General features: G+C 61.3%; 1 protein-coding gene across 5 annotated transcripts in view; it reads right to left on the bottom strand.

Moving 5' to 3' along the window:
* The window catches only part of ABR (ABR activator of RhoGEF and GTPase), a 30,525-nt gene extending 6,606 nt beyond the window's left edge, over positions 1–23,919 (bottom strand). Inside the window, exons 1-16 of one of the 5 annotated variants that reach the window (XM_015295831.4) lie at positions 23,553–23,919; positions 13,540–13,724; positions 9,080–9,184; positions 8,558–8,743; positions 8,308–8,415; positions 7,827–7,887; positions 6,357–6,409; positions 6,030–6,170; positions 5,709–5,830; positions 5,435–5,600; positions 5,186–5,308; positions 5,022–5,097; positions 4,766–4,870; positions 4,312–4,386; positions 4,076–4,173; positions 3,836–3,967 (exon numbers count right to left, since the gene is read on the bottom strand). In XM_015295831.4, the coding sequence (XP_015151317.4) occupies positions 3,836–3,967; positions 4,076–4,173; positions 4,312–4,386; positions 4,766–4,870; positions 5,022–5,097; positions 5,186–5,308; positions 5,435–5,600; positions 5,709–5,830; positions 6,030–6,170; positions 6,357–6,409; positions 7,827–7,887; positions 8,308–8,415; positions 8,558–8,743; positions 9,080–9,184; positions 13,540–13,724; positions 23,553–23,889 (2,073 nt within the window). In that variant the 5' untranslated portion in view covers positions 23,890–23,919. Of the gene's footprint in view, positions 1–1,372; positions 1,691–3,835; positions 3,968–4,075; positions 4,174–4,311; positions 4,387–4,765; positions 4,871–5,021; positions 5,098–5,185; positions 5,309–5,434; positions 5,601–5,708; positions 5,831–6,029; positions 6,171–6,356; positions 6,410–7,489; positions 7,781–7,826; positions 7,888–8,307; positions 8,416–8,557; positions 8,744–9,079; positions 9,185–10,809; positions 11,303–13,539; positions 13,725–17,693; positions 17,900–23,552 lie in introns of those variants that run through there. The other 4 variants (XM_004946646.5, XM_015295832.4, XM_046902632.1 and 1 more) reach the window with 4 other exon arrangements.
* Between the last annotated feature and the right edge of the window lie 1,842 nt (positions 23,920–25,761).

Below are 25,761 nucleotides of genomic sequence, written 5' to 3'. Positions count from 1 at the left end.
ATCACCCTGCAGCCAGGCAAACGGGTCACAGGTGCCTCTGCAGGACAACTTCCTCCTGCCCACAAGGACAGTGCTGTGACACACCCATGCTGAGGCCAGCACAGAGGCTGTGCTCGCTGCTGGTGGCATGGAGACCCATGCAGTCGCCCCAAGAGCTGAGATGCTGCCGGGCACATCCCTGCTTGTGCCTCATCCATGAGGTCACTCGATGCCTTAGCCTGGGGTGAAGCCATTCTGAGCGTTGTGGTGACTCACCAGCGTGGCGTCACCCTGTGTCACCCTGGGAGCGCGATCACAGCAGAGTTGCTGCAGTTGGGGCCATTCCACATCATTTTGGCACCTGAGGGCAGCCAGCCTGGCCTCCCGGAGCAGCCCAGCGAGCAGAGGATGCTCTAGATTCCCCATCCAGCTCCTTGCCACAGAGCTGGCAGTGCCAGAGCTGTGCCATTGGAGCACAGCAGCCCCTGCACCAGCCCAAAGCAAAGCACAGCCCGAAGCAGCAATTCACAACCCCATCCAGCAGGATGTGGGATGTGCTCTCTGCACACCAGGACCCTGCACATGGACTTGCTGTGGCCGAACTCAGCAGAACAGCTCACGGTGACACAGCCCCTGCTTGCCCGTCTGCCCCACATCCTGGAGCAGCAGAGGGAAGCACAACCCGCTCGGCTTTTGACCCAGCAACAGCCCCCGGCAGCCTCCTGCACAGCCCTTGCTGCCCCTTAATCCCCGGGAGTGGCGGCTGCACAAAATCGAGGTTAATGCTGCTGCGTCACAGCCAGCCCTGCTGCCACTGAGCCCCCCGCGCTGTTGACAAACTGAACCTGCATGTGCCAGGGCAGCTCCTGCCCACCACCGCTCCGCACCAGCACGGGAAGAAAGCCCCAGGTGTCACACAGGACAGCCTGAGATGGTGCCGTCCCCCCTGTACCCCATCATACTCCAAAGACAGACAGCACTGATGGGGCTGCAACACAGCTGCAACGCAGCAGCAGAGTGAGGGTGAGGGTCAGGGGGGCTGCAAGCCAAGCAGCACCTACCACCCATGGGGGAGTGCAGCACGCCGGGGTGCTGCGTCTCCTCCCAGCCACTCGTGGGGTGCTACACCCCAAGCACATCCCGACCAGCACAGCACAAAACAGCTCAGCATCCCCCAGGGAAGAAGGGAAAGAGAAAAACAAACACCGAGAAGGCAGCTATTTCTAAAATCTCCCAAAGCATCCAAACAGAGCATGCAGAGCCCTCTCCCCAAAGCAAGCGGGTACTGAGGCACCCCAACAGCCACAACCCCACTCAACAAAGCCACCAGCCAAAAGCCACAGCGTGGGAAAGCCATCCGGGTGCCCCTCACCTCCTCCCGGTCCCCCCGCACCTTCTGTCGCAGCAGCTTGCTGCGCACCCGGCCCCACAGGCGGGCGCCGGTGGTGGGGGGCCGTTTGCCATCGGGCTCCTCTGCGCCCGGCTCCAGGTGCTCCCCTCCAGGAGTGGGGCCACCGTCCGGCTGCACCAACACGTCGGTCATCACCACCGCTTCGGCTCCGGGGACGCGAGAGGAGAGGTCGGAGGACCCGAGGGCAGCCCGGGGGTGGGTTAGGATAGCACTGGCATTCCCGCTGCTGGGGCACGGAGCTCAGCGGTGGCCGGGGACAGCCCGGCTCGGGCAGCAGCAGGCTGGGCTCATCTTCAGGGTGTGAGCCAGGCTGGCGAGAAGCGGCTCGGCAGCCCCAAAGCCTCCCTCCCACTGCGAGGAAGTGACTCAAAACAGCCCCCCCGGCGTCCCCCACGCGTTAACTCCCGCCCTGCCGCCCGCAGTGCTGCTCAGGAGGGTTGCGCAGCCCCGCCTGACACGGCTGGGGACACAGCGCCGGAGCATTCCCAGCCCTCTGAGCAGCCAGGCTGGGCCCGGCAAGAGGCACGGGGTTGGTGCTTTGGGGATTGCCCTGCCAAGCTCTGGGGAACAGGGATCCCTCCGCAGCTCCCCATCCTTCCCTGGACCTCATCACCTCCACTGCCGGGGGAGTGAGGAGGGGACAGAGTGGGGCAGAGTATGGAGATGGGGTGCGCTGCCCTGGAGCATCACCACAGCTCCTCACAGCACACAGAGACAGAGCAAAGTGACAGTGTGGGAACTTGCACAGTCCCCTGTCCCCATGGGGCTCAGCACCAGGAAGGATCCGGCCCCCAGGTCTGCACAGAGCATCCCGTGAGTCCCTGCAGATCAGGAGAGCCCCAACACCACAGATCTCCTCCTGTGGAGCCTCTGCCAGCTCTGCACCAGGGGGGCTAGCCAGGGGGTGATTCCCTGCAAGAACTGCAGGCACTGTGCCCATGACAATACAGCCTCCACTTCCAAAGCTGCATCTCCTCCCCTTGTCCCAAAACAGAGCCGCACAGCCAAGAAGGGGCTGCTCCCTGCTGCCCCATGGCCCCTGACTGCCCCCCAGGGCTCTGAGCCCTCCTGATGCACCCACTGCCCAGCCCCTCGCCAACCTCAGCCCAGCGCCTTCTGTTCCTCACTGCTAAGTAGAACCAGCACCATCTCAGGGACCAAATAAGAGCTATCCTGGGCAGCATCTCTGCCTTAGCAGCTCAGAGCACAGAGTAAGGATGCAACAACTCAGGTATCCACAAACAGCAGTGCCTATCCCGCCCATACCTGCTCCATTCCATTCCCTGTCTGCCACCGTGCGGGTCCTGCTGCAGCCAGCCCTGCCCAGAGCAATGGGGCTAGGTGATGGCTTGTCACCCCTGTCCCATCGTCAGAGACACCACTGCATCCAGCCAGGTCTTCCTTGGGGCAAGCAGCCCTGAGGCCCCCTATCTCTCCCTTTCTTCCTCCAGGACTTCTGCATAGCAGAGACAAGCTGTGCTGTCCCCATCCTGATCCTCGCGTCTCCCAGAGTGACTCATGTTTGTTGACATGGGCTATTTCCGAGAGTGCAGCTGGGCTGAGCCCCACGAGGCACTGAGCCCCTTCCCCGGCCTCTTGCATGCTGCTTGACCCCACATCACCCCTGCCCTGTGCCAAGGAGGGCAACAGATGGGCAATTCGGGGTATGAATGAGCCCAGCCAAGCCCCATCTCCCATCTTGCACCCAGCCCGGTGCAGACCCCACTTGGTGCCTCCATCTCAGCAGCGTTTCCATGCTCCTTCCTCCCTCCCCAGAGACCTGCCCTCGGCTACTTTCCCATGGAGCAGACAGCCATGACGGGCACTTAGAAGCACACTCAGGTTGGAGGGACGTGTTCCCAGAATGACACTGTCCCCAGCACAGCAGGGAAGGCAGCCAGACCAGGGGTCCTGCCAGGAAACTGGGTGGGCATTCCCTGTTGTCCTGCTGCCTCTCACCTGGGAGCATCTCAGGGCAACCAAGGCCTCCATCCTCCCTGCCTGGTAACCTCCAATCAGAGGCAGCTCAGCTGTTGCCTTGGAAACACCCGTTGCCATAACAGCAGCTGATGGAGGCGCAGGCAAGGCAGATGGTGGCAGAGGGGGACAGCCGTGGCCGGCAGAGTGGGACGGCTGTGTTGGCACGGGAGATGTGGGGCAGCACGCTCAGAGCCCTCCCTGGGGCAAGCAGTCAGAGTTCACAGCCCCATCTTGGGCAGAGCAGCCCCACTCCTGTAGCTCCTCTGCCACGGGAGCAAGGGTTGGATGCAACCCTCGGTGTGCTCATGGGCTTTGCCACCTCCCCAGGATCCCTTTGTGCTCTGTGCTTCTGCTGAGGCCGTTGCACACTGGGATCATCACCCAAAGGCCAGATACACACCATCTCCCAGCCCAGCAGACCAGCCCCAGGAGGGTGAGAAGACGCCTGAATGCCCCAGCACATACCTGGATCTGCCCCTTGCCCATGATCTTGTCCACAATTTCATTGTTGTCCTTGTTGAGCTTGGTCTTGTCATAGCACTTCTCATAGCAGAGGATGCGCAGGGACTGGGAACCTTCCAGCTCAATCTCAAACTCCTGGGGAGAGGAGAGAGGATGGCTCAGCACCAGCACCTGAATCAGCTCCAAAGCCTGGGCTGGAAGGTGAGCACGGTCCCTTCCCCACACCCCACAACCTCCTCTCACCTCATTCCACTGTGGCTCTGTCGTGTCCCGAAAAACCCTGGTCTTGGCTTTGCTGACAAAATAGCCAAAGGAATCCACCTCCAGTGTGCAGTACAGGTCTGGGGGAGGAGACACTGCTGAGCATCCAGAAATGTGCACTCACTGCCAAACCATGGGACACTGGGGACAGCGGAGCCACATGCAGGACCGAGTTCCCTCCCCAGACCCTACACACAAGGACAGGCGCCCGCACTTACTGGCTGACTGCTTGAAGCCCTTGGCGGAGTGGACAATGACGTGCAGGAACCCATAGAGCCCGGGGGACTCATCATCTGCAAGACAGGGGGATGCGTTAGGGCTCTGGTTTTCACCATCCAGCACAGCCCCCCGGTGACACTCCAGTGTCCCCAGTCCTCTGCAGGGCTGTCTCAGAGGCCTGAGGAAGGCTAAGCATCCCCCCTGCCCAACAGCCCCACTGGGCATCCCTATGCTGGGGGGATGCTCCCATCCCAAACACGGTCCCACGTCACAGCTGGGAGTGCTGCGCCTGGGAACGAAGCTGCGCTCCCGCAGTGCCACCTGCTGGGGATATGCCCCCATGCACAGCCAGGGCCACTGCAGCAGCGACCCCACACCAGGCCAGGGACACGCCGTGTCCTCCCCACTGACATCCCCGCGCAGAGAGGGGCCAACAGCCTGGTCGTCACTCACCATCCTTATTGCTGGTGACCGGGATGTTGTGGACAGTGCGTAGCTTGAAGCAGGACCCTGTCAGCACCTGCAGCTCCACCGAGCTCAGCACAAAGGCCTGGAGGTCTGCGAGAGGACAGCAGAGGAGCTTCAGAGGGACATGACAAGTGCTGGCCCCGGGGACCGGATGGCAGTGGCTGCAATCCCATGGGACCAACCCATCCCAGCATGCTAGAGAAAAGATGACCCATGGGGGCCTCAACAGGCCAAGACTTACCTTTTTTCTGCAATTTCTGAATGGCCTCCCTCCATTCGGACCTCTCGTAGTCAGAGGACAGCAGGAACAAATAGCTCTGGAAGAGAGAAAGCAATGCTGCAGGGCTGAGACTTGCCCCCCCTTGGCCAGCACAGCCCTGTCCTCTCACCTGCAGCCCTGCTTACCTTTCCATTACGGTTGTGGATGCGGAAGGGAATGGCGGGTGAGTTGAGGAGCAGCCAGAACTCATTCTCAAACATCTTCTTCTTGAGGCGCTCAATGGCACGGCTCTGCCCTTTGTTGGCTTTCTGCAGGCAGGGAGAGGACACAGAGGCTGAGTCGGTCAAGGATAGGCAGGCAAGATTTAATCACTGTCCCATCCCAGGATGGGGGACATCCTAGCACTCCATAGGCATCCCGTGCCCTCCTCTCACCTCCTTCTGCACCTCACTCTTGATGGCTGAGATCTTCATTTTCATGTCCTCCAGCTCGTGGTCGGGGATGACATGCACCTGTGGGCAGTGCTCCGACTCCTCCGGCGAGGGGAACACCAGGTCAGCCAGGGGCACGTACCACTTGCAGTCATACTGCTGGTGCTTCCTGCAGCCGAGGTGTGAGCACTGAGAGACGCCACCCAGCCCTACTGGATCCCACCGGAGGCTGAGGCATCCAGCTCATCCCCCCCCCCAAACCCAGTGCCCTTCTTACCCCACCGCTGTCTTCTTCAGCTTGGCACAGAGCAGCACGTCGGTGAAGAGGAAGACGTGCCGCAGCTTCCGTGAGCCCTCTGACAGCTCCACCAAGAAACCATCCTTGATGAGCTGCCGGGTCTGCAGGGAGCACAGTGGGTGTCAGAGAGGGAAAAGACCATAGGGTGGCACATACAGACACCCCCGTCCCTCCCCATGTCTCATCCCACAGGTCCACATCCCCTGGGTACCGTTTTGTCTCCCTGAATGTCAGTAGGGTTCCAGCAAGCAGAAAGGATGAGGGCTCAACCACCCCCCTGTGCCACCCTGCCTGTCTCACCTCCCCCTTGGGAGTGGTGACCGCTGTCCTCCGAGGATCGATGTCCTCATTGATGCTGGAGAGGAAGTTCTGTGAGATGCGGAGGGCGTCCTGCAGCAGCGGGTAGTCGGGGTGGTCAGACGGGGTGTGCTTGAGGAGGTCCTGGATGGGGTGAGCATGGAGTGAGCAACCCACATTGGGTTGCCCCCCACGGTGCTCCCCAGGCTGTGGGACCCCAACAGCAGGAGGACATGGCTGATCCAGCCAGCAGACACAGCCATCACAGCTCACCTCACCCTATTACACCACAGTGTCCCCATCCCACCCCAGTAGTGGCATCACACTCACGTGCAGAACAAGGGTGCTCCGGGTGACACGGTCAATGGGTTTGTACAGCAGCGCTGTGGGAGACACAAGGTGTCAGTTGGCACTGCCTGTGGGAGCTCAGCCCCTCACAACCAGAATCTTTCTCAGTTTCCCTTTTTGCTCCATTCTGGGTCCCATGCAGCACCTTCCCCAGCCCTGCTCACCCAACGAGATGTTCTGGGGCTCCCTTCAGCCCCAGCAGCAGGACCTTCCTTCCCCTCATCCCCTCGTGGTGTTGGGTCCCAGCACCCCACAGCTGGTTGCTTGCACATCCCTCTGGGCTATTTATACCCAGACTGAGGCATCTGGATTTTCCCAGCGATTTGGATCACTTCCTCAAATTGCAGAGCCCCAGTGGGGAAGAACTGCAACCAGGAGAGGAAGAGGGAAACGTGCTGACCCTGCACCACATTATGAGTCATGGAGAAGCTCGCAGGGAGCCTGGAGGAGGGTGCTGTCTGACAGCCCCAGGTGACAAGGGAAGGACCCCGCTGTCTGGGAGAGGACACGGGACTGTCCCCCACTGCAGCTACTTCCCCACACCTTGGTGGCAGCATGGAAAGCTGGAGCTCCTGCAGCACTCAGAGAGAGCCAGGAGGGAGGGGACACTCAGGGTGCCGCCCCACCTTGCACACGGGGAGGACACAGCCTCCTGCTGCCATCACTACGGGCACACGCAAAGCACCTGGGAGCCCAACGCGTCCCCAGGATGGGCTGATCCGGCACAGCGCCAACCCCCTCTCCAGCACCATCCCCATCACCGCGGTCCCCGGGGGCTGGATGACAGCAGGCAGAGAGGCACGGAGCCAAGGAGGGTGTCACAGCCTCAAGATGCTCACAGCATCCAGCGAGGAAAAGGAGGACCCTTCCTCCTCACAATCTCCGCGCAGAGCCCCCTTGAGCAGCTCTCTCCCCATCTCCGCCACCAACACGAGCCCCATGGGCCATGTGAGCGCGTGGCCACGTTGCCAGAGCCAGGCGGATCGACAGAGCCCAGAACAAAGAAGCACCCAACTTCAGGCTGCAGAGCACAAAGCCACCACCGTCCCGTAAAGACGTCGGCCCCGCAGCAGGTGAAACGCTCCCCCCGCACCACAGCCCGCGCCAGCCCTCACCGTAGGTGCAGTTACAGCAAAGCCGGATGATAACGAGGATTTCCATGGCAGCCCCTTCTCCGCGCAGCCATCCCTGCCTCCCCTCGGCAGCTCAGCCCAGCTGCTGCGCCACGGCATCGGCCCTCAGCACAGCTCCCAGCGCAGGAGGAGGGGGTGGGCAGGGGGTGGGGGGCTGCTGCACGCCCCCAGCATCCTCGCGAGGGGCGTCCCCCCCTACTCAGTGCCAGCGCTGCGCATGGGAACGCAAAAGGGCTCCGCTGCCGGGAGCTGCTTGCTAATGCACCCGCAGACAAAAGGCTGCAGCCCCCTCCCCACGCCCGCCCCTCGCGTGCCGTACCCTCCATGGTGACGGACGTGTGGCTCTCCTTCGAGTCCTTGGGGCCTTTCACCTTCAGCTCCTAGGGAGGGAAAGGGCAGCAAAGCAGGGCTGGGGCAGGGCATTCCTCAAGGTTGGGAGGCTCTGCACCAAGACTCTCCCCCAGCCCCATGGGGCCTCACCATGAGCACGGGGTGCTACTAGCTAGGGGTGGATCCAGCCATTCCCCCAGGTCTCCCCAAAGCAGTATCACAGCACTGGTCCCACTGAGGGGTCTCAAACTGGGGGGCAAAGCCTGCAGGATTCAGCACAACACCCAGCGAGCACTACCACCCCACACAGCTGTACGTGGTTCTGCTCTACAGATAGTGCCCAAAAGTCCCAGGGCAGGGGGAACCCCTCTAAAGGGTGCATGTGGTCAACTCAGCTGTGGGAACAAAGTCCCCTTCCCCACCCCATGACACATGCTCTGAGCACACGGCATGACCCCAGCCCCACTCACCTCGGAGATCTTCTGGAACTGATAGTTGCTCTGGCTGCACTTCTCAGCTGTTTCCAGAGCAATTTTGTAGTTATCCACAAAGGCCTTGTACACCCCAAGCTGGCTGGCCTGTGGGCAGGGGGGGAGTGGGGTCAGCCAGGTGCCCACTGTGCCCCCTGAACCCCCAGAAGCCAGACAAGGCCATAAACCACCTCAGTCTGTCCCTCAAGCAGAAGGGGATATGGATGACCCAGCCGAGCAAGGTGCATACCAGCTTCTGGAAGAGGTGGCCCATGGTGATGTTGCTGTCCCACTGCTGCACCTTGGGGCACAGGTTGTCATAGAACTCCTTGTGGATTTCATAGATGTCCTGGATCTTGTAGAAAATGGTTTCAATCTGCTGCAGGGTGAGGACGGGCTGTGATGTAGTGGCTGTGGCCTTCAGCGGCTTCATGGGCTGCCGATGGAGAAGGGAGAGCGTCTGAGAGCGGGGCCCCAAGGACTCCTCCAGCCCAACAAAGGGGACGGCTCTGGGACAGCCCCGGCCCCCAGAATGAGGGGCAGTCACTGCAGGGTCTGCTCCCTGCTCCCTCAGACTAGCCCATCCCAGCAGCGGTGACCCTCACGTTACACAACCGCATCTCCACTGCGAGAGCCAACGTGGCCATGGGAGGAAACAGGGCTACAGACACTTCTGTGCTGGGCCGGCTGGCAGGGGCTGCCCAGGGAGGAGGGACCCCACCTCCCATCCCTTCTGGTGACCCCCTTGGGGAGGGGGCCCGGCTGTGCTCACCAACAGGAGTGCCTCCAGCTGATTGATGTAGATCTCCTCACTGGCCAGGAAGCCGGAGAGCACCAGCTTGCGCATCTCCAGCCCTTTGCCAGCATCTCTCTCGCCCTGTGCAACACAGCAAGGAGCCCAGCTCAGCCAGCAGTCAGCATGGCACACAGCCCCTCATCCCACCAGCCCCGGCATCCCCACGAGGACACATCCCTTCCAGCATAGAGACACTGCAGCAAGGGCCGGGTACGTGCCTGCAGGACAGCACAGCCAGGCTGGAGCCAGCTGGGAAGTTGGGGCGGCACCGACTTTGCTTGGCCCTGAGCCCAGCACTGCAGGCAGCGCTCCAGGGCGGCACAGTGAGGTAAAACCCTCCCAGGGCAGAGTCCACAGGCGCCCAAAGTAACCATGCCCTAAGGCTGGCTTTGTGAGCCAGCACCACCCTCTTCCCAGCTGGGGTTTTCTCTGGGAAAGTGCCACCCCTGTGGTCACTGCCAGCCCCCGTGTCACTGCTTGGTGGCATCAGGGCTGGTCCACTGCCGGGAGCACAGCACCCATCCAGGCACACCAGAAGCTTCTGCTCTCCTCAGAAGGGATGCACATCCCACCCATGACGTCATGATGTGCCGTGACAGGCACAACCCTGAATGCCTCTCTTGGGCTTTCAACTGCCTCGAACACACTCTGTGCCCAAAATTCTCATCCCAGCACTAAAGCTCACTCTCAGGAGCTGGGCTTTGCCAACCAAAGCAGCACCAGGCAGAGATACAGCCCTGCCTCAACCCAGACGTTACAACCTAATTTGGAGAGCGAGGATCACAACTACCAGCTTGTTGCTCTGAGCAATTTGGGATGGCTAAGCAGGACCATGGTCCTCTCTCTCTGTCAGCCATGGGCACCACACCAAGGGTACAGCAACAGCAGCCTCACTCGGGTGCCATAAGCAGCATGAGCAGCCCCCCCCGGATGGAAGCACAGTCAGGAAGCACACAATACTCCTGTCCCACTCTGTGTGGGTACCACTCGGTCCCGTCCCATCAGCCAGCTCAGAGCCCAGTGCTCCCTGCCCAGCGGTACCGTTAAGGCCAGGCTGCAGGGAGCTGTGTGGGGGGAGCACAGGGAGCCTGCTTGGTGCTGGCGGGCTCGCTGCCACCATTAGTCACGGGCTCTTCCTGCTTCCCCTGAGGCTGGGCCCTGCGTGAAGGCTGAGAGGATAAGGGGGGCACATTCGCACCCAAGGCCTGTGATGCCCCTGAGGATGGCGTCAGTGGGACCCCCACGGCCCCAAGGGGCAAAAAGTCCACCCTCACACAGGGTCCAGCGGCCACCACGTGAAGGAGACCCCAAGGAGAGCAGAGATGGAGATCTCCTCCACCTCCCACAAAGCAACCATGCTAGGTGGGCTAGAAGGCAAAGGGCTGCAGCTAGAGGTACCAGGACACCTCCCGGGCCAAAGTACCAGGGCTGGGAGCAATTTAGGGAGTTTGCTCATGGCTGTGCAGTGAGTCAGTGACACAGAGCGGTCCAGCCTCATCCCGAGCATCCCAGATCTGCCAGCACAGCAGCCCACCCCAGCCGGCACACACAGACACCGGCCGAGCTCTTGGCACTCGCTTCCCTCCTCACCCCTGCCCTGGAAAACCTCACACCCAAGCCCCTAAGCCCATACCAGCAGCAGCAAGGTGCCCATTTCCATCCCCACCCCATCCAGCACTGAAGCAGGGTGCCCCACGGGTGCCCACCTTCTCACTGGCCGAGAATGGAGACCCGGGGCTGGTGGGGGTTCCTGGCTCAGAGTCATCTTCATCCTCCAGGACTTTATCCAGGTACCCTATGGCTTCCTCTTCCTCCTCCATGGCCTGCTGGGCACCAGGGGGGCTGCGGGGACCCCACAAGGCTTCAGACGTGAGGACTTACGCAGCCGAGCCAGCCGGGCCTGACTCAGCCCTGGATGCCGGCCACAGCCTCTGGATGAAAGGAGCCATTATGGGATCCCCGGTGCTCCCGCCTGCCCCAGCTCAGGCCGTTGGCCCCGCTGCGGGGCTCTCCCCAGGCAGCAGCACAGCCACCCGCGCGTGACGGCAGCAGGGACGGCGAGGTCACCCGAGCGGGGACGGCGGAGCTGCCTGGCTCTGCCTTGGCCAATGCTTTCCCCAGGTGCTCCGCCAGCAGCGTAGGGCCGCTGCCCGCCGTGCCGCTCTGCTCTGCTCCGCTTGCAGCCAGCGCTGCCGCTCCGCCCTGCGCTCTCGCTACAGGAAATGCACGTCTGGTGTGGAGGTGGGGCTGCTCGCACTATGGTCAAGACAGCTCACCAAACGCTTTTTCGGAGTTGCAGCACTGGGGAAGCCAGAGAGCTAGGGGGGACTCCATGGGGAGGGGTCACCAACCCTCCATCCACACCCCCATGCCCTCCCCAGACTCAACAGCCAGAGCAGCAAGCAACAGAGCACCCATCCTGCCTGCTATCACCCACGGGTATCCTCATGCAGGGGAAGAGCTGGACCACGGGATTCTCCAGTGACCCCTGAGGGCAGCAGAAGGGATCACGTCCTGTTAGGGCGTCTGACCCCCCACTCTCAGCCCCACAGCTAAAGGGTCCTGAGCCCCTCCCTGCTCCAGAGGAAACCTCAGCAGGGAAACGGCGCTGATGCACGGCACTTCCCAGAGCACCCGGTCTGCATCTAACAACTCCGCAGGGCCTCGCTGGCCCTGGCGAGTGGGGCAAGAAGGGATTGGAGATGCAGATATCCGCAGGAGATAATGCAAGAGCCGTTTCAGCCGTTTTCCCACTCTCCTCCGCAAAAAAAAAAAAAGGGGAACCAGTAGCTGCGGATGCTCTGCCCCCACAAGCTTCTCGCCTCCCTATTCCTCTCAAAACCTGAAACAAACCACTGGTGCATGAAGAAAGAGAGGAAGGGCTTTCTGGAGCCTGCGAAGCCCTCAGGCTTTGCACATTTGGTAAGAAGGCTCTTTCCCAGGACCTCACGACACAGCCATTGGGTCACCAAGGCAGGGAGAGCCATCTTCAGCACCAAACCAGCAGCATCCTGTGCTGTGGCCACAGCCTCTGCCAGGATGCTCGCGGTTGCAGGTGGGATGTGCTGGTCCCCATGCAGCTGGGGGAGTTAGGGGTGCAGTTGCAGTCACCCCAGGAGCTCACAAGATGAGACCCTGCCAGAATCCTGCCAAGCCGGAGACGCCACCTTCAACACCAGATGGTTACGGGATGTCGGGGTGAGCCAGGCACCCTATGCCACCCAGACGACAAGGCTCCAGCTTACACGTGTGCCCACCTAGAGGCGCTCCAAGACCGCAGCTGCTGGCATCCAAAGGCACTCCCCTAAGCCCCAGCAGCTGCAGATAAAAAGATCAGAGGCAGAGCTGGTGCTGAGCTTTAAAGCCCCCAATCCTGTTAGTGCTGGGCCAGCACTGAGCTGAGATGGCCACTGGTGATGGCACCACTGCCCCAGAGCAGAAGGCAACATGCCCTGGGCTACCCAGAGCCCCACTGCTTCCCCAGGACCACCCTGCCAGGGGATGAGACCCCCTTGCAGTGGGTTACAGGTTGGGGGCTGACTCAGTCCCATGCTGGGGAGCCAGGGGACCACGCCTGGGGACACAGCAGCTCAACAAGGGCTGATGGGACCCATGGGATCCACATGGGACTGGACACAGAGGATGCTGCGCAGCACCCGTACCCTGGGGAGGAAGCCACACCTCTATGCTTCTCCGCCTCAACATCCGGGTTAGGGCCTTAACTCCTTCCATGACAAAAACCTCCACGTTTTCCACACTGCCTCCTCCCACGTCCCTGCCCCCCCCCCCCCCCCCCCCCCAGCCTCCACAAAGCAGTCGCTATGCACGGGGAGCAGAGGTAGTCAGTGCCCTGCCCAGGGGGCAGCAGCTCCCAGGTCCCTGGGACAGCACAGCACCCCCCGGGTTATAGAGAAACCCTAATTTTTTTTTTGGGGGGGGGGGGGGGGAAAAACCCACCACCCCCCATTTTCAGTTTCCCACTCCAAAGCTTTCCAAATTTCCCTCCTGGGAAAGGCGATGGATAAAAACCCAGCAGTTCTGCAACGATGCTCGAGAGCTCAAGGAGTTAAATCTGAGTTTCCTTTTGGAGAGAAAGGGGTGGACACGGTGTCCCAGTGCAGCTGGCGGGCTGTCCCCAAGCGCCACTAGATGGAGCCTGCAGCACGGCTGCTCCTTGTCCCCTCGCAGAGGGGAGGGGAACACAGCAGTCCATCCCAGCATCTCCCAGCTGGGCTCCAGCCCCCAGCCCTGCTGTCTCGGGGCAACATCACTAACGTGACCCATGGACACCACACCATCCCCAACCCTGGGTTTGGGAAGCCGAGCAGACAGCCACACGCGTCACAGCAGCACCAGACCATCACCAGGAAAGAAGACACATCCCAGCCCCGATTTTCACAGGTCCTAATGCCAAGCTTAGTGCCCAGCCCACCTACCCCTGTGCTGAGCCCATCGGCGGGTGTGGGTGAGACGCCATCCCCGCTCTCCTGGCCCCGAGCGCTGAGCTGGGGGGACATGGTGGGCGACTCGTCGATGTAGGGCATGGTTTCCGAGCCTTCCGGCAGTGCTTTGGGCTCCTCGTTGCCCTCGGCATCGTAGTCTTCTGCGCCATAGTTGAAATCTGCCAGAAGAAGAGAAGATGGCGGTGAGCATCCAGGAAGGAGGTGGGTGATGTAGGAACAGGGACACCGAGCATCCCTGGTCTCCGTCCCACCCCACAGCGACCCAGGGGCTCACAGCCCTGTTCCCAACCCCCGGGGCCACGTAGGGACAAGGACACTCACTCCACACGGCTGCTGCTGCCCACCTGCCGACCAGCAGCTCCTTTCCCTACATTTACATAATTCATGCTGCCGGGAAGCCGCAGGCCACGTCTGTGTGGGGGCAGCTGCTCCTCCAGACAGCCCGGCCCTGCGCCAGCAGCCCTGCCCTCAGCGCCGGCAAGCGATGGAACCGGGCTGGCATCCAACCCTCCTCATCCTCACTGCATGCCACTGAGGGGGACACGGCCACCCCACCTGGAAGAATAGGGACGATGGCAACCTGGGGGATGTGGGAGCGATGCCAACATGGCGGCTTGGGACACGGCAGAAGGGCTGTGCCCACCCTCACGCTGCCACCAGGCCATGCCACCACCCTTTGTAGGCAGCCATGCCCCCCACTCCCCACACACACAGAGCCATTCTGGGGACCCCCAGCCCTCGGTGGGAGCTGAGCGGCCATGCGGCAGTGCGAGGCCTGGGGGCTGCAGGGAGGGCCCAGGGCGCAGCGGGGTCCGGGGTACATCTGAACCGGTTCCCATGGCAACGGCGCTCGGCGGGAAGAGGCGGCTGCAGCAGCCCCGAGATGCTGACAAAGGGGAGGGGGAAGGGAGCCCGGCTGCAGCACAGGAACCCCCCCAGCACCGGGCAAAGAGCATGTGGACACCCGGCCCCTCACCCTGACCCCTCGGGGTGTCCCTATGGCCGAGATCCCCGCTCAGAAGAGCGCTGGGCTGCATCCATCCCAGGCCAAACCCTGCGCTGTTGTCGCTTCACCGCCCCACAGTCTCAGCTGGGAGGTCCCCCGGCTCCCGCCAGCGTTGCTTGTCCCATTAATATTGCATTCAGCTCCATATTTAAAGCGGATAAATCTTTAAATCAAAGAGCGCAGGGCCAGGAGCCGTGCAGTGCTGGCAGGGAGGGACCGGGACTGTCCTACATCCCAGGGCAGGACAGGGAGCCCAACACGGGACATCCCCATTCTGCCACGGCCGTGCAGCCGCTCTCAGACCTCTCTTCATTAGCAATTAGTTGCTAATGAGCAACCTCTAGAGGCCTGACACCGCCACCTCACACCACCCACCCTGGGGAAGCCCAAAGCCCCTCACACAGGGGCCCTCCACTAGCCAGGGTCTAACGAGGGGAGCAGGGAGGGGGCAAAGCTGAAGGTTCCCCTCTGAAAATCTCCAGCCCCACACTCCTGTTGGCCAAGCTCTGCAGCTTCAGGCTGAAGCACAACACCCCAGCCCTGAGCCCACCCCATCCCAGCACCCAAAAATGGTGACATGGGGACAACTGAGGCCATGCCAGCCCTGCCAAAGCCACTGCCTCTACACCAGGGCCACAGCAGCAGCTGGCAGCAGCAGGAGCCCACGCTGAGCCCAGCAGCAGCGCTGGGACCTGGCCACCTCCCCATCCCATTGCCAGCCTTGGGAGCAGCTTGGGTAACGAGGAACACCGTTTTAATGAGGCAGCTGGGGACCTTGCCAACTGCCTCCGGCAGTGGAGGTAGCGACAAAGGCACAGAGGCACAGAAGGGGAAGGGACCAGTCCATGGAGATGCAGGAATGGCCCCAGACCTCAAGCACCCATTGCTTGCTCCCAGCCTGAGCAGATTTCAGCCCCAGTCTGACCTGGAGATAAGCTACAGACAGTGTCCAAAGAAACATGAAAGGAGGGGAACCTCTGATAGAGTCCTGTACCTGCTCAGGAGCCCAGAACACACTGAGGGGAGGGTGCCTGGGCACCCAGGGGCAATGCCAGTGCTATGTCTCCACGTGCACCAGGACTGCGGGACACCAGGAGGTGCCTCTTGGCACCCCAACCTTCACAGGCTCTCTGAAGCAAATCCCCCCCGTGTCCGTGGAGCACAAATGGCTCCATCACTGCACTCCCTACGAGGACAGATGGACACAAGTCAGGATGCGCTGCAAGCAGGGATCTAAAGGGATGTGCCATCACTTAGCGCACAGATCAGTGCCTAATGCCACCATGGGAAGGGGACCTTGCCCATGCATAGGGGACACTGAGGGCCTTTCCTCTGCACAGCCCTGCCTGCATAGCCCGGCAAGCCCAAATCGCACTGCTCCCTTCTCCTCCTGCAGCTGCATTGCCCCTGCAGCCTGTTCTTGTGCCCATGCCAAACACAGAGCTATTTTTGCTCCAGCAGCAGCAGAAACCCTCCTGCTCCACCCAAGATGTGGGGACAGAAGAATCAGAGCTCACTCCAGAAGCCCTCACCCCAATCAGCCATGGCCTGGGCTCCCTCAGCAGTGCTGCAGCCCCCAGCACCACAGGCTTGTGCCTGAGGGACACCAGCACCATTAGGGTCCCACAGCACGGTGGGGTCAGGAATACATCCCCATGTGGAAAATCACAGCTCTGCCACCCAAGCTGACGCCAGTGAAATGATGCCCGAGAGTGAGTGTGGCCAAGGGTGGCCATTGGCTCCTCCCAGCACGGGCAGGTGACAGCACTGTCACAGCAGCACAGCGTGGCATTTCCTCTCCTTTCCCAGTTGGGCACATACAGCATCCAAGGCTCCGCACACCTCAACGCTCACCTGCCCTATCCCATTCCCACAGTTCAACATCCTTATGGTGGCGGGGAGCAGATTCTGCCATTCCCAGATTGCAAGGTTTGGGAAAATGCCACGTTTTTACTGGGTGAAAATTCACCATGACAACAGGGATGCGTGAGCTGGCCTCAGACCTGCCTCCACAGGCCTCCTCGACACAAACAGCATCTCCTCTGCACCCACGCTGCATCCTCCCTGCCAGCACAGCATCCCAGGATGCTCACAAGCCCAAGTGCTGAGCGCTCACTGCTCCCAAGTGCCACCGTCCCTGGGCATCCTGACAGTCCCTGGCACCGTGGGCTCTGCAGGGAGGCAGCTGCAGGGAGGCTGGGTCTGGAGGACTGCACAAGCTGGCACAGAGGGATGCTTTTGACTGCAGGGGTCTGCCTTGGGGGATTTGGGATGGAAAACTTTGGGGGAATCAGCCCCACACATTGTGCCTCCCTGATCAACCCCAGCTCTCTGTTCATGGGCACAGCGAATTGCAAATTCAAGTGTGCAATTACCCCGATCCCTATCCTGCCTCCCCACCCAAACCTGCCCCACAAGTACCAGGCTCTACGCTCAGCCACATCCCAGCTAACATCCACAGGAGAACCCACACCCCAAAAATCACCCAGCAGTGCGAGCAGGCTCAGTGCTCCCCAGAATGAATGGCGGAGACCCAAGCCCCCCCTCTCCCAGCTCTATCCCAGGCTCCTTGGGATGCTGATGCCTGCACCAGGTGTCCCAGGACCAGCTCATTCCTCCCATACCAGGTCCTGGCTGCCCATCCACGGGGCCAGGAAGGATTCACAGCCCCAGTGCTGCTGCAGGGGACTCCCTGCCTCCAGCCCTCAGGTTCCACTACCACGGGACTGCGTTTACACCGCACCCTCCTGCTAAAATCACTGCTGGGGGAGAGGAGACGACCCAAAACCACGGAGAGACAGGGACTGAAGCAGCACCCCCTGTCCCCAGGCACCCCGTGGACAGAGCGCGCTGTCACACTGCTCCGGCACCAGCGAGCCTCACCACACCAGCTCCACTGCCACCCCTCGCAATGGACACAGGTCCCCACTTCCAACCCCGGTGAATGCTGCCATGGCGTAAGGGATGCTCAGGGATGGGGGAGCGGAGCCCCCACCGGCATCACCTGCCCCCTGCCCGCCCTCAGCTCAGCATCACCAGCACAGCATCCATCCGTCACCCAACAGATAGTGGGGGTACCCGTCCCCCCGAGCCCTCCCGGCCCCCCGCCCCGAGCACGTACTGCTGTAGAGGGTGTCGATCCAGGACAGTCGCGGCAGGCCGCGGTGGCTCAGCGGCTCCATGCTCAGCGTTCAGCCCCGCCAGCCGGCTCTCATCTCACAACAAAGGCAGCGAGGGCGGGAGGCGGGGGGCTGCAGGCCCAGGCGGGGGCTGGCTGGGAGCAGGGCAATGCCGCCTGCCCGGCCGCACAGCGGTTCTTCTTCTGCCAGGGGAGCCCAGGGAAGGAGGTGCTGGCTGGCGATGGCAGTGCGTCCCGCCTCCCCGCCTCTGCCTCGCCGGGGGGAGCCGAGCCCTGCGTCCCCCGCACGCAGCCACGCCAGCCCCCCGCGGTGCCTGGGGACGGGAGGTGGGGATGGTGGCTTTACGGGCACACGGGTGCGAGGCTCCACGCAGAGCCTCGGGCAACCCCGGAGTCAATGGGGGGATACGGGAACACCCACCTCTACCCCAACCTCTGTCTCATCCCCGTGCTCCAGGGATGCCCCAGTCCCGGCCAAACCTCACCAGCTGAAGGATGCCCAGCTCCCAGACCCCTCCTGGTCCCTCTCCCCGGGAGGAGCCAGCAACCTGAGAGCCCCTCCACTGCCCCCACAGTGGGCTGACACAGCCTGGCATGAGTAGGCAGGGGTTAAACTGCCCTCCCCATCTGCATGTAGCCAAAGGAAATACAAAGTGCCAGAGTCATCAACCCCAATATGTCAGCACGCCAGCCAAGCGTTCAGCCTGCCCTCCTCCCGCCTGCACCCGCACCACTGCCCTTGTCCTGCTGCTGCGGGCGGCTTCCCAAGCTACTGCCCTCAGCCACATCCTGCCCTGCATGGGGATGGGCTCAGCCCAGGTGATGGGGACAGCTGGGAGCTGTGTGGGAGGGACGATGCCATGCAGGACAGGTGGGGAAGGCAGAACGCTGGGGTGTGAAATGCCAGGACATGGGAGGCATCAGCAGCCACCACACCTGGAAAACTCAATGGGAACACTGCCACCGCCCAGTTCCCAGCTCCCAAGGATGCCACGGCCCTCAGAGGTGGTGGATGCATTTTGGGGAGCACAGTTTGGCACAGCCAACAGCACACAGTGCTGCCCAGGCGCAGCCCTACATCCCTAGAGGGCCGCATCCAGCCCCCACAGGCTGAGTCACTGCATGCTGAATCAGTGCTGGAGGTGCTGCCATTTCCCAGCCCTCATGCTTCTGGGTGTCCTGGGGACCCCTGCACCCCACTCTGCACCCTGGGACTGCTTGCTGCCACAGCTCTCCTCCCCAAGCCATTGGCGCAGATGGTGCCCAGGGGAGGCTGGCAGTGGGGTGACACACTGCCCCACACAGTGAGTGCATCCACTGCTCTCCTATCCCCAGCAGCCCCTATCTGAACGACTGCAAGACACAGCCAGTCCTGATACAAAACCACTTCCATCCTCCCAACCCCTGCGCTTCGGCAGCACTCTCTGAGCCCACGTAGCACAAGATAGGGCTGGGGATAGGGACAGAGGAGGTGGAGGAGGAGGAGGTGGCAGCAGCTGCTCGGGCTGCAGCAGGGAGCAGGCACGCATGCATAGGCACAGCAGAACCAGGCCCCCATGATGGCGAGGTGAGGGGCTGAGCACACATATCCTCCCCAGGAGCGGAAGATGCTGAGTGCAGGAACAGCAGCACCGCTGTGGGGGTGCAGCACCAGCACAGCGCTGCACAGAATGGGAGCAGGCAGCTCTCAGCATCTCCTGTGCAGCTGAGTGTCTGTGCATGGTATGCCTACATCACTCCTCTTGTGCATCAGCATGAGCGTGAGGAACCTGGTGCCTCCCCTGAGCAGTATTGGGGGGGGACCGAGGGAATCTCCCCAAAGTGCAAACACCCCATGAAGATCCAGCAGTGGCAGCAGCAAGTGTAGCAGCCCAGAGATGTGAAGGGAGGGAGCAAAGGACACAGCCCAACTGCTCCATGGAGGTAGGAGCCATTTGGAGCCACGTGGAAACATCCCATGGATTTGGGGTGAAGGAAATGCTCGGTATGCACCAAGATGCCCAAAGCAGTGCCATCCCCGATGGCTGCATGCAGCAAACACATCCTGTGGGCCAATCAGCTGTGCCAAACACCTGTGCTTTATTTTGGTTACTCCACTCTATTTGCCTTTGCAAACAAACAAACACCCAAACCAAAACAAACACACACAACCCTACTCCTGCACATGGAGCGCACCCAACTCCCAGCAGCAGTGCCACAGCACGGACACCCAGCAGCTGGTGGATCCCACAGTGGGAACCACACGCTCCAACACGCCCCAACAGCCTCTGCCCATGGCTCTGGGCACAACAGCTTTGTGGAGCTGGGTACATTCAGAGCCCAGGCCTGCTGCCCCCACGCTGCAGCCCCGTGCCCTGCCGGGTGTCTCACTGCCCACCTCTGCTGGCTGCCGCCGGACAGCCCACACACTGCTATTTCTGGGCTCTTGCACAAGAGGATGCTCCGACCACAGACACGCGGCCCTGGGGTGGTGGGGACGGGCAGCGAGGAGAAAAAGAGGGGGAGGAGGAATCAGTGAAGAACGCGCAGCCAAAAGCAGGGCGAGAGGGGCTGAGGGAGCCCCGGCACCAACCCGGGGGGTTGCAGAGGAGAAGGGAGAGAGAGATGGTCGTTGGCAACTCGGGAAGAAAGCGCCCGCCCCGAGCACAAAGGTCTCCATCTGCCAGAGCTCTGCACCGTCCCAAAGCTCGCGGCTGTGGCTCAGTGCAGGGCAGACCCGCCCAGCCCCAGGCCAGGCTCCGCTCCTGAAACACATCCGAGGGAGCCGAGAGGCGTCGCTGCTGCTCATCTACATATGCAAATCCTCCTGCTTAGCAAACACTGATGAAGAGAGGAGGGATGGAAAAGCCGAGCCTATTTTAAGATGCTTTTTAGAGGCGAGGAGGGGAAATCTGAGTGCACCCCGACAGCAGCACCATGTCCAGCAGCTGCTGCTCCTGTGGACACTGTCATAAGGTCTGCAGGAGGAACCCGGAGATGCTGGGGGTAAATGTACCATTTCTCCTGGACAGATGCACATTTTAGCCCTTGGCTAACCTGGGCTCCCTGTTCTGACCCAAGGGGACACATCCCCCACCAGCAGAGAACAGGAAAAAAAGAGTTTCCCTGCAGCTGATGGAGGGGGAATCTCACCAGCAAAGAGACCTCACTGCACAGAATTGTCTTTCCAGCCAAAAATAAAGAAAAGCAAAACAGATTTCACGGCCCTGGTAGGGCTTACAATGCAAATGTATTCAGGCCCCGCAGGGCACTTCTTTACAGTTTTCATTAATGGTGCCAACCTACCCCAGTGTCACCTCCCCAGACCCCCCCATCCCCAGGCAGCTTGGTGCTTGGAAAAGCGCTGTGTGCTGCACCTCCCAGCACAGTGCTGGGCCCCACAGCAGATGGGGACGGTTCAAAGGTCCCAGGCAGGACTCACACACACGCTGGGGTTTTGTTCCCTCCCAGGCAGATAAAATTAAACACTGCCACTCTGTGTGTCCTTCCCAGACCAGAAGAGGAACTCGCAGCGCACTCAAAGCCAAACAAACTCTTCCAACAGTGGAAAATACTACGAAGTTAACGTGAAAAAATAAAGAGGACACAGATGTCATGGACAGCCTCGGGGCCACCCACGCACCTACAGCCTCAGCTCCTGCCTGAAGCCCCTCTTTGCTGCAAGGGGAGGGAAACGGATGTACAGAGAAGCTGCAAAGTGACAGCACAACATTTCACCTTCCATCACCTCCTGCAGGCCACGAGTTGCTCCAGACAGAGGAGATGCATGGAGACAAACCTCGGACTGTGTGCTGTTTCCTGTTCTCCTTTTTGTTGGGGCTTCTGGGGATATTACAAGAGAGGGATGGAGTATCAGCAGGGCACACAGGTGCCTGGGGTGGAGCTGAGCCTCAGCTCCACTGGGGCTGTGCTCACTATCCCTGTGCCACAAGGACCCCACTGCTGCCCCCAGGACCCGGGTCACACTTCCCAAGGTCACAGCTAACGTGGGGTGGTTGCCCTCATAGAAGAGACCATGAGATGTGATTCCAGCTAATGGAGGGTTGGGGGTTTCGCTCACAGCATCCTGCTGTGCTGTACCCGACACCAAACATTCTGCCCTCATCCTGCTGGGCTGCAGTGCGTCCACAAGAGGAGTTCACACAGCAAAGCAGCTTCACGCAATGCAGACCTCTTCCTAAACTTCCCAGCAATGAAACTGAGCACGGAGGTGTTCTTCCTCTGACTGCAACCCAAACACTGAGCACAGAACATCCCCCCCAGCATGCATCCTCCCGGCCCCCTTCTCAGTCCCCAGCACAGGGACAGGTGATGGCCAGATGAAGGGAATGCCAGCCCTTTGCACACTTCCTTTCAGCCATCTGCTCACTGACACTCCGATTGGGTCGGTCCCGAGCGAGCTGGCACGGGTGTTATCTCCAATGCCAGCATCACATATCTGGCTGTCACATGCCCTCCTCTCATGCAATAGCAGACAGAGGCATCTTGCAGATATTCTCGCTTTAAATCAGATTAATCACAAGCTACTTAACGGAAACCACTGTGTTTCCCATGGTAATTCCCATGAAGACAATACCCAGTGCTGCTGCATTACGTTACCGTCAGCTCAGCCGCCTACAGAAGGAGAGCCCCAAACTTCATGAAAATACTGGGGGACCCCAAACCAGACAGCATGCACCAAATTACCAATCACACCACAGACCAGCCGGCAAGCAGCACTGCAACCAGGAATTGGTAGTTACAGCTGAACAATAAAGAGAACCAAGAAGAAAAGGCAGGAGCAATAAATGAGCCGCACGTAACTAGAAAGGGGGATCCAGTCATCGGCCACACGCTGCTTATTGTATGCTCAGACTCTGCTGTGAAATGTCAGCACACACTGAGTCCCTTATAACTCACAACAAAGCAGTGCTGATGCCAAGGGATCGCATGGGACATGCTGGGAAGAGCCCACCACTGTCACCACCACCATCACCCACGCAGCCCCCAGCTCAGGGAACTGATTGTTTGGGCTCAGATTGTTTGGGGCAGGGAACAAACCAACCCCAACTGACTGAGCAAGAGCAAAACTAATGCAAGTCAGTTGCAGAGTCAGCGACATAAGTGCCATCTCCTGGCTGTCAGGGCTGTGTTTGAATCGGGATGAAAGCACACGGGATGATGCAATAACAACTTCCAGGCCACTGGAAGTAGGACAACGTGACAGTGCCGGCTGCTTGCGCCCTCAGTGCCACGAAGCATGCAGCAGCTTGCAAAATAATGTGTCCTCAGGATGCCCGGACACCTCACACGTCTGCCTCAGCGGCTGCAGGACTTCACACCCCTGAGCTGAGGCACACCTGGAGGCAGTGGCTTTTCTGCAGCATCCCAGCCCTGGAGGTGGCTGCTGTGCTGGTGCCACCTCACCAAGAAGCGGCCACATGGGATCGGCCCAAGGATGGGGCCTTGGCACAGGATGTCCTTGAGAACAGGACAGCACGGGGCCCTGGGTGAAGTTAAGTGAGGCACAAGGCCACGCGGTGCTCCCGGTGGTGTGATGGGGACATCCCGGGGAGACTGTAGGATCCGCTGCTGCGCCGTGGCAGGGGGGGCACGACCACGTGCAGGGACGGCATAGGGGACGGCACAGGGTGGGGGGACACAAGCATGACGTCCTCGGATGTGGCACGTGAAGGTAGCCTGGGGGGACAGCACGGGACACCCCTGACCGTGCAGACGGGGACAGCCCGGTGAGGAGCTGGCACGGGGGCTGCGGGGCAGCAGGACCCCTCTGCCGTACCGGGGGGCGCCAACCCCGCTGCCGAACACCGACCCGCAGGGCCGTGTCCCCCCGCCACCCACCTGCCGAGGACGCGTCCTCCGCTCCGGAGCTGCCGTCGCTGCCTCCCTCCGGGGAACTGCCGCAGGGGGCGGCGGGGGGCGGACGGCGGCGGGGCAGGGCCGGGGGGCGCGGGGGGGCGCGGGCCAGGGCCGCCTCCAGGTACAGCACCTTGAAGCGCTCCTCGGCCAGAGCCCGCTGCAGGCGCCGCAGGTGCCGGCGGCATCGCTCCAGCTCCCGCTCCATGGCCCGCACCGAGCCCAGCTCCATGCGGGGCGCCGGTTCCCCCGGGAATTCCTCTTGCCAGTGTCGGGCAAAGTCCGCCCGAGCCGCCGCCGCCGCCTCCTCGCCCGCTGCCATCCCCGGGCTTCCCCGCCGCCTTCCTCCTCCTCCTCCTCCTCCTCCTCCTCCTTCCGTCCCCCACCACCGCCGCGGGCCCTGACGTCGGCTCCCGCCCGGCCCCTCCGGCCCGCCCCCGGCCGCTCCTCCTCTGCACGGCCCCGACGGGGCGGGAGCAGCGCTGCCACCGCCCTCCGGCACCGCCCGGCCCGGCCCGGAGCGGCTCTCCGCGGTCGGAGCTCGGCGTCCACTCCTGGCACACCGGAGGAAGCCACCCCCAGGCTAAAGGAGCCCCACTGCGGTAGCGATGTTGGCACAGCATTCCTGTACCAGCAGCCCTTCCTGCTCAGGGTGTAACCTGGGGTCTCCCCTGGAGCTCCTGACGTGTGTTAGGAGGATGCTGGGAGCGTCGTGTACCCGCAGCTGGTCCGAGCCCTTGCTGGTGAGGGTCAACTTTGGAGCTCCTGACATGCGCCAGGGGGATGCTGAGTGCTGAGATGAAGCAGTGCCTGCTGCCAGCAGCATCAGAGCAACAAACCAAGTGGCACAAACCATCCCACGCACTGCAAGGAGCTGCTTCTCAGCCAGCAAGAAGTGAGCCTCAATGGCGCTGAGTAGTGTCTGTGCCACGGAGCTGCCCTGCCCCAGCCCACGTGCTGGGCTTATGGCCATCAGCATCCCTAGGCCGGTGGTGCTCTGATGATAACAGCTGGCACAGCACTCTGATGGTGACACCTGGCTTGTTATCACTGACGATGACACCTGGCACGGTGCACAGTCCTTTGCTCCCCACGCCCCACACAGGAATGGTGTTTCCCTTTCGCCACAGGAGGGAGGTGTGGGTGGCTCAGGGTGGTGATTCACAGCCCGTGTCCCTTGTTGCTACCTGGCTGTGGCCCAGCAGGAAGAAAGCACCCTATTCATTTACACACGATCCCAGGAAGTGTCGCAACAGCCGCCTCCTCCATCCCCAGAGTGGCTGCTCCTGTCCCCATGGTGACTGCTCCCGTGTCACCCAGCTGGGCTTTGGGGCTCCTCCTGGCACAGCCTCCCCTTGGAGACAGTGGGGCAGAGACTCCCAAAACACTCCTCTGGGCTGTGGGGCCAGTGACAGAAGTGACACCGGAGCCCAGGTGAGGACAGTGCCCAGCAATGTTCTGTCCCACGCTAGAGAGGCAGCCCATCCCCAGCGCTGAGACCCCTTACAGGAGGTGGAGGGGGTGCCATGAGCGACTGATTTATGTGTGGCGACAGATAATTACAGCCCTTCCATCACCTGCCATGCAGACAGCCCAGCAGAGCTTTACACCGCATTTCTGGCTGCCCATCCCAACCCATAAATCTCCCCAATGCAAAGCGATAAATCAGGGGGGGCTGGGGGAGCAGCCCCAGGCAGGTATCCCTCCCCACCTGCCCACCCAGTAATGGGCACGTAGGTAGGAAATGTCCAGGACGAGGTGGGGACACCCGGCGGGCTGTGCTAATTACAGGCGGCAGGTGGCATCCGACGAGCTGTGATTTATGGGCCGGTCCTTCCGAGAGCTGGGGCCGAGTCCCTGCAGGGCTGGGGCCAGCAAAGCTTCACGGCTATTCTTGGGGCTCTGGGTGGGATGAGGGTACCACAGGGGCCGTGGGCACATCTATGTGCTCAGCCCTGTGTCAGCTCTATGTGCATGGCCCAACCTCCTGCACCAACAAAGCATCCCCATGGCATCACAGAGTGGCATTTCCCTGAGTCTCTGGCATCAAATCGCCCCCCACGAAATTAAATAGCTTTTTGTTCTTGGGCTGGACTTGCAGCTTGCAGGGACTCGGGGACCAGAAAGCCACTGGGAGAACAAGAGGGTCATGGTGAGCACAGGTGGGTGCTCAGAGCTATTTGCAAGCTTCATT

Source organism: Gallus gallus, chromosome 19, assembly GCF_016699485.2.
Source record: "Gallus gallus isolate bGalGal1 chromosome 19, bGalGal1.mat.broiler.GRCg7b, whole genome shotgun sequence".
Taxonomy (NCBI): domain Eukaryota; kingdom Metazoa; phylum Chordata; class Aves; order Galliformes; family Phasianidae; genus Gallus; species Gallus gallus.
This window is presented reverse-complemented; position numbering and strand designations above follow the sequence as displayed.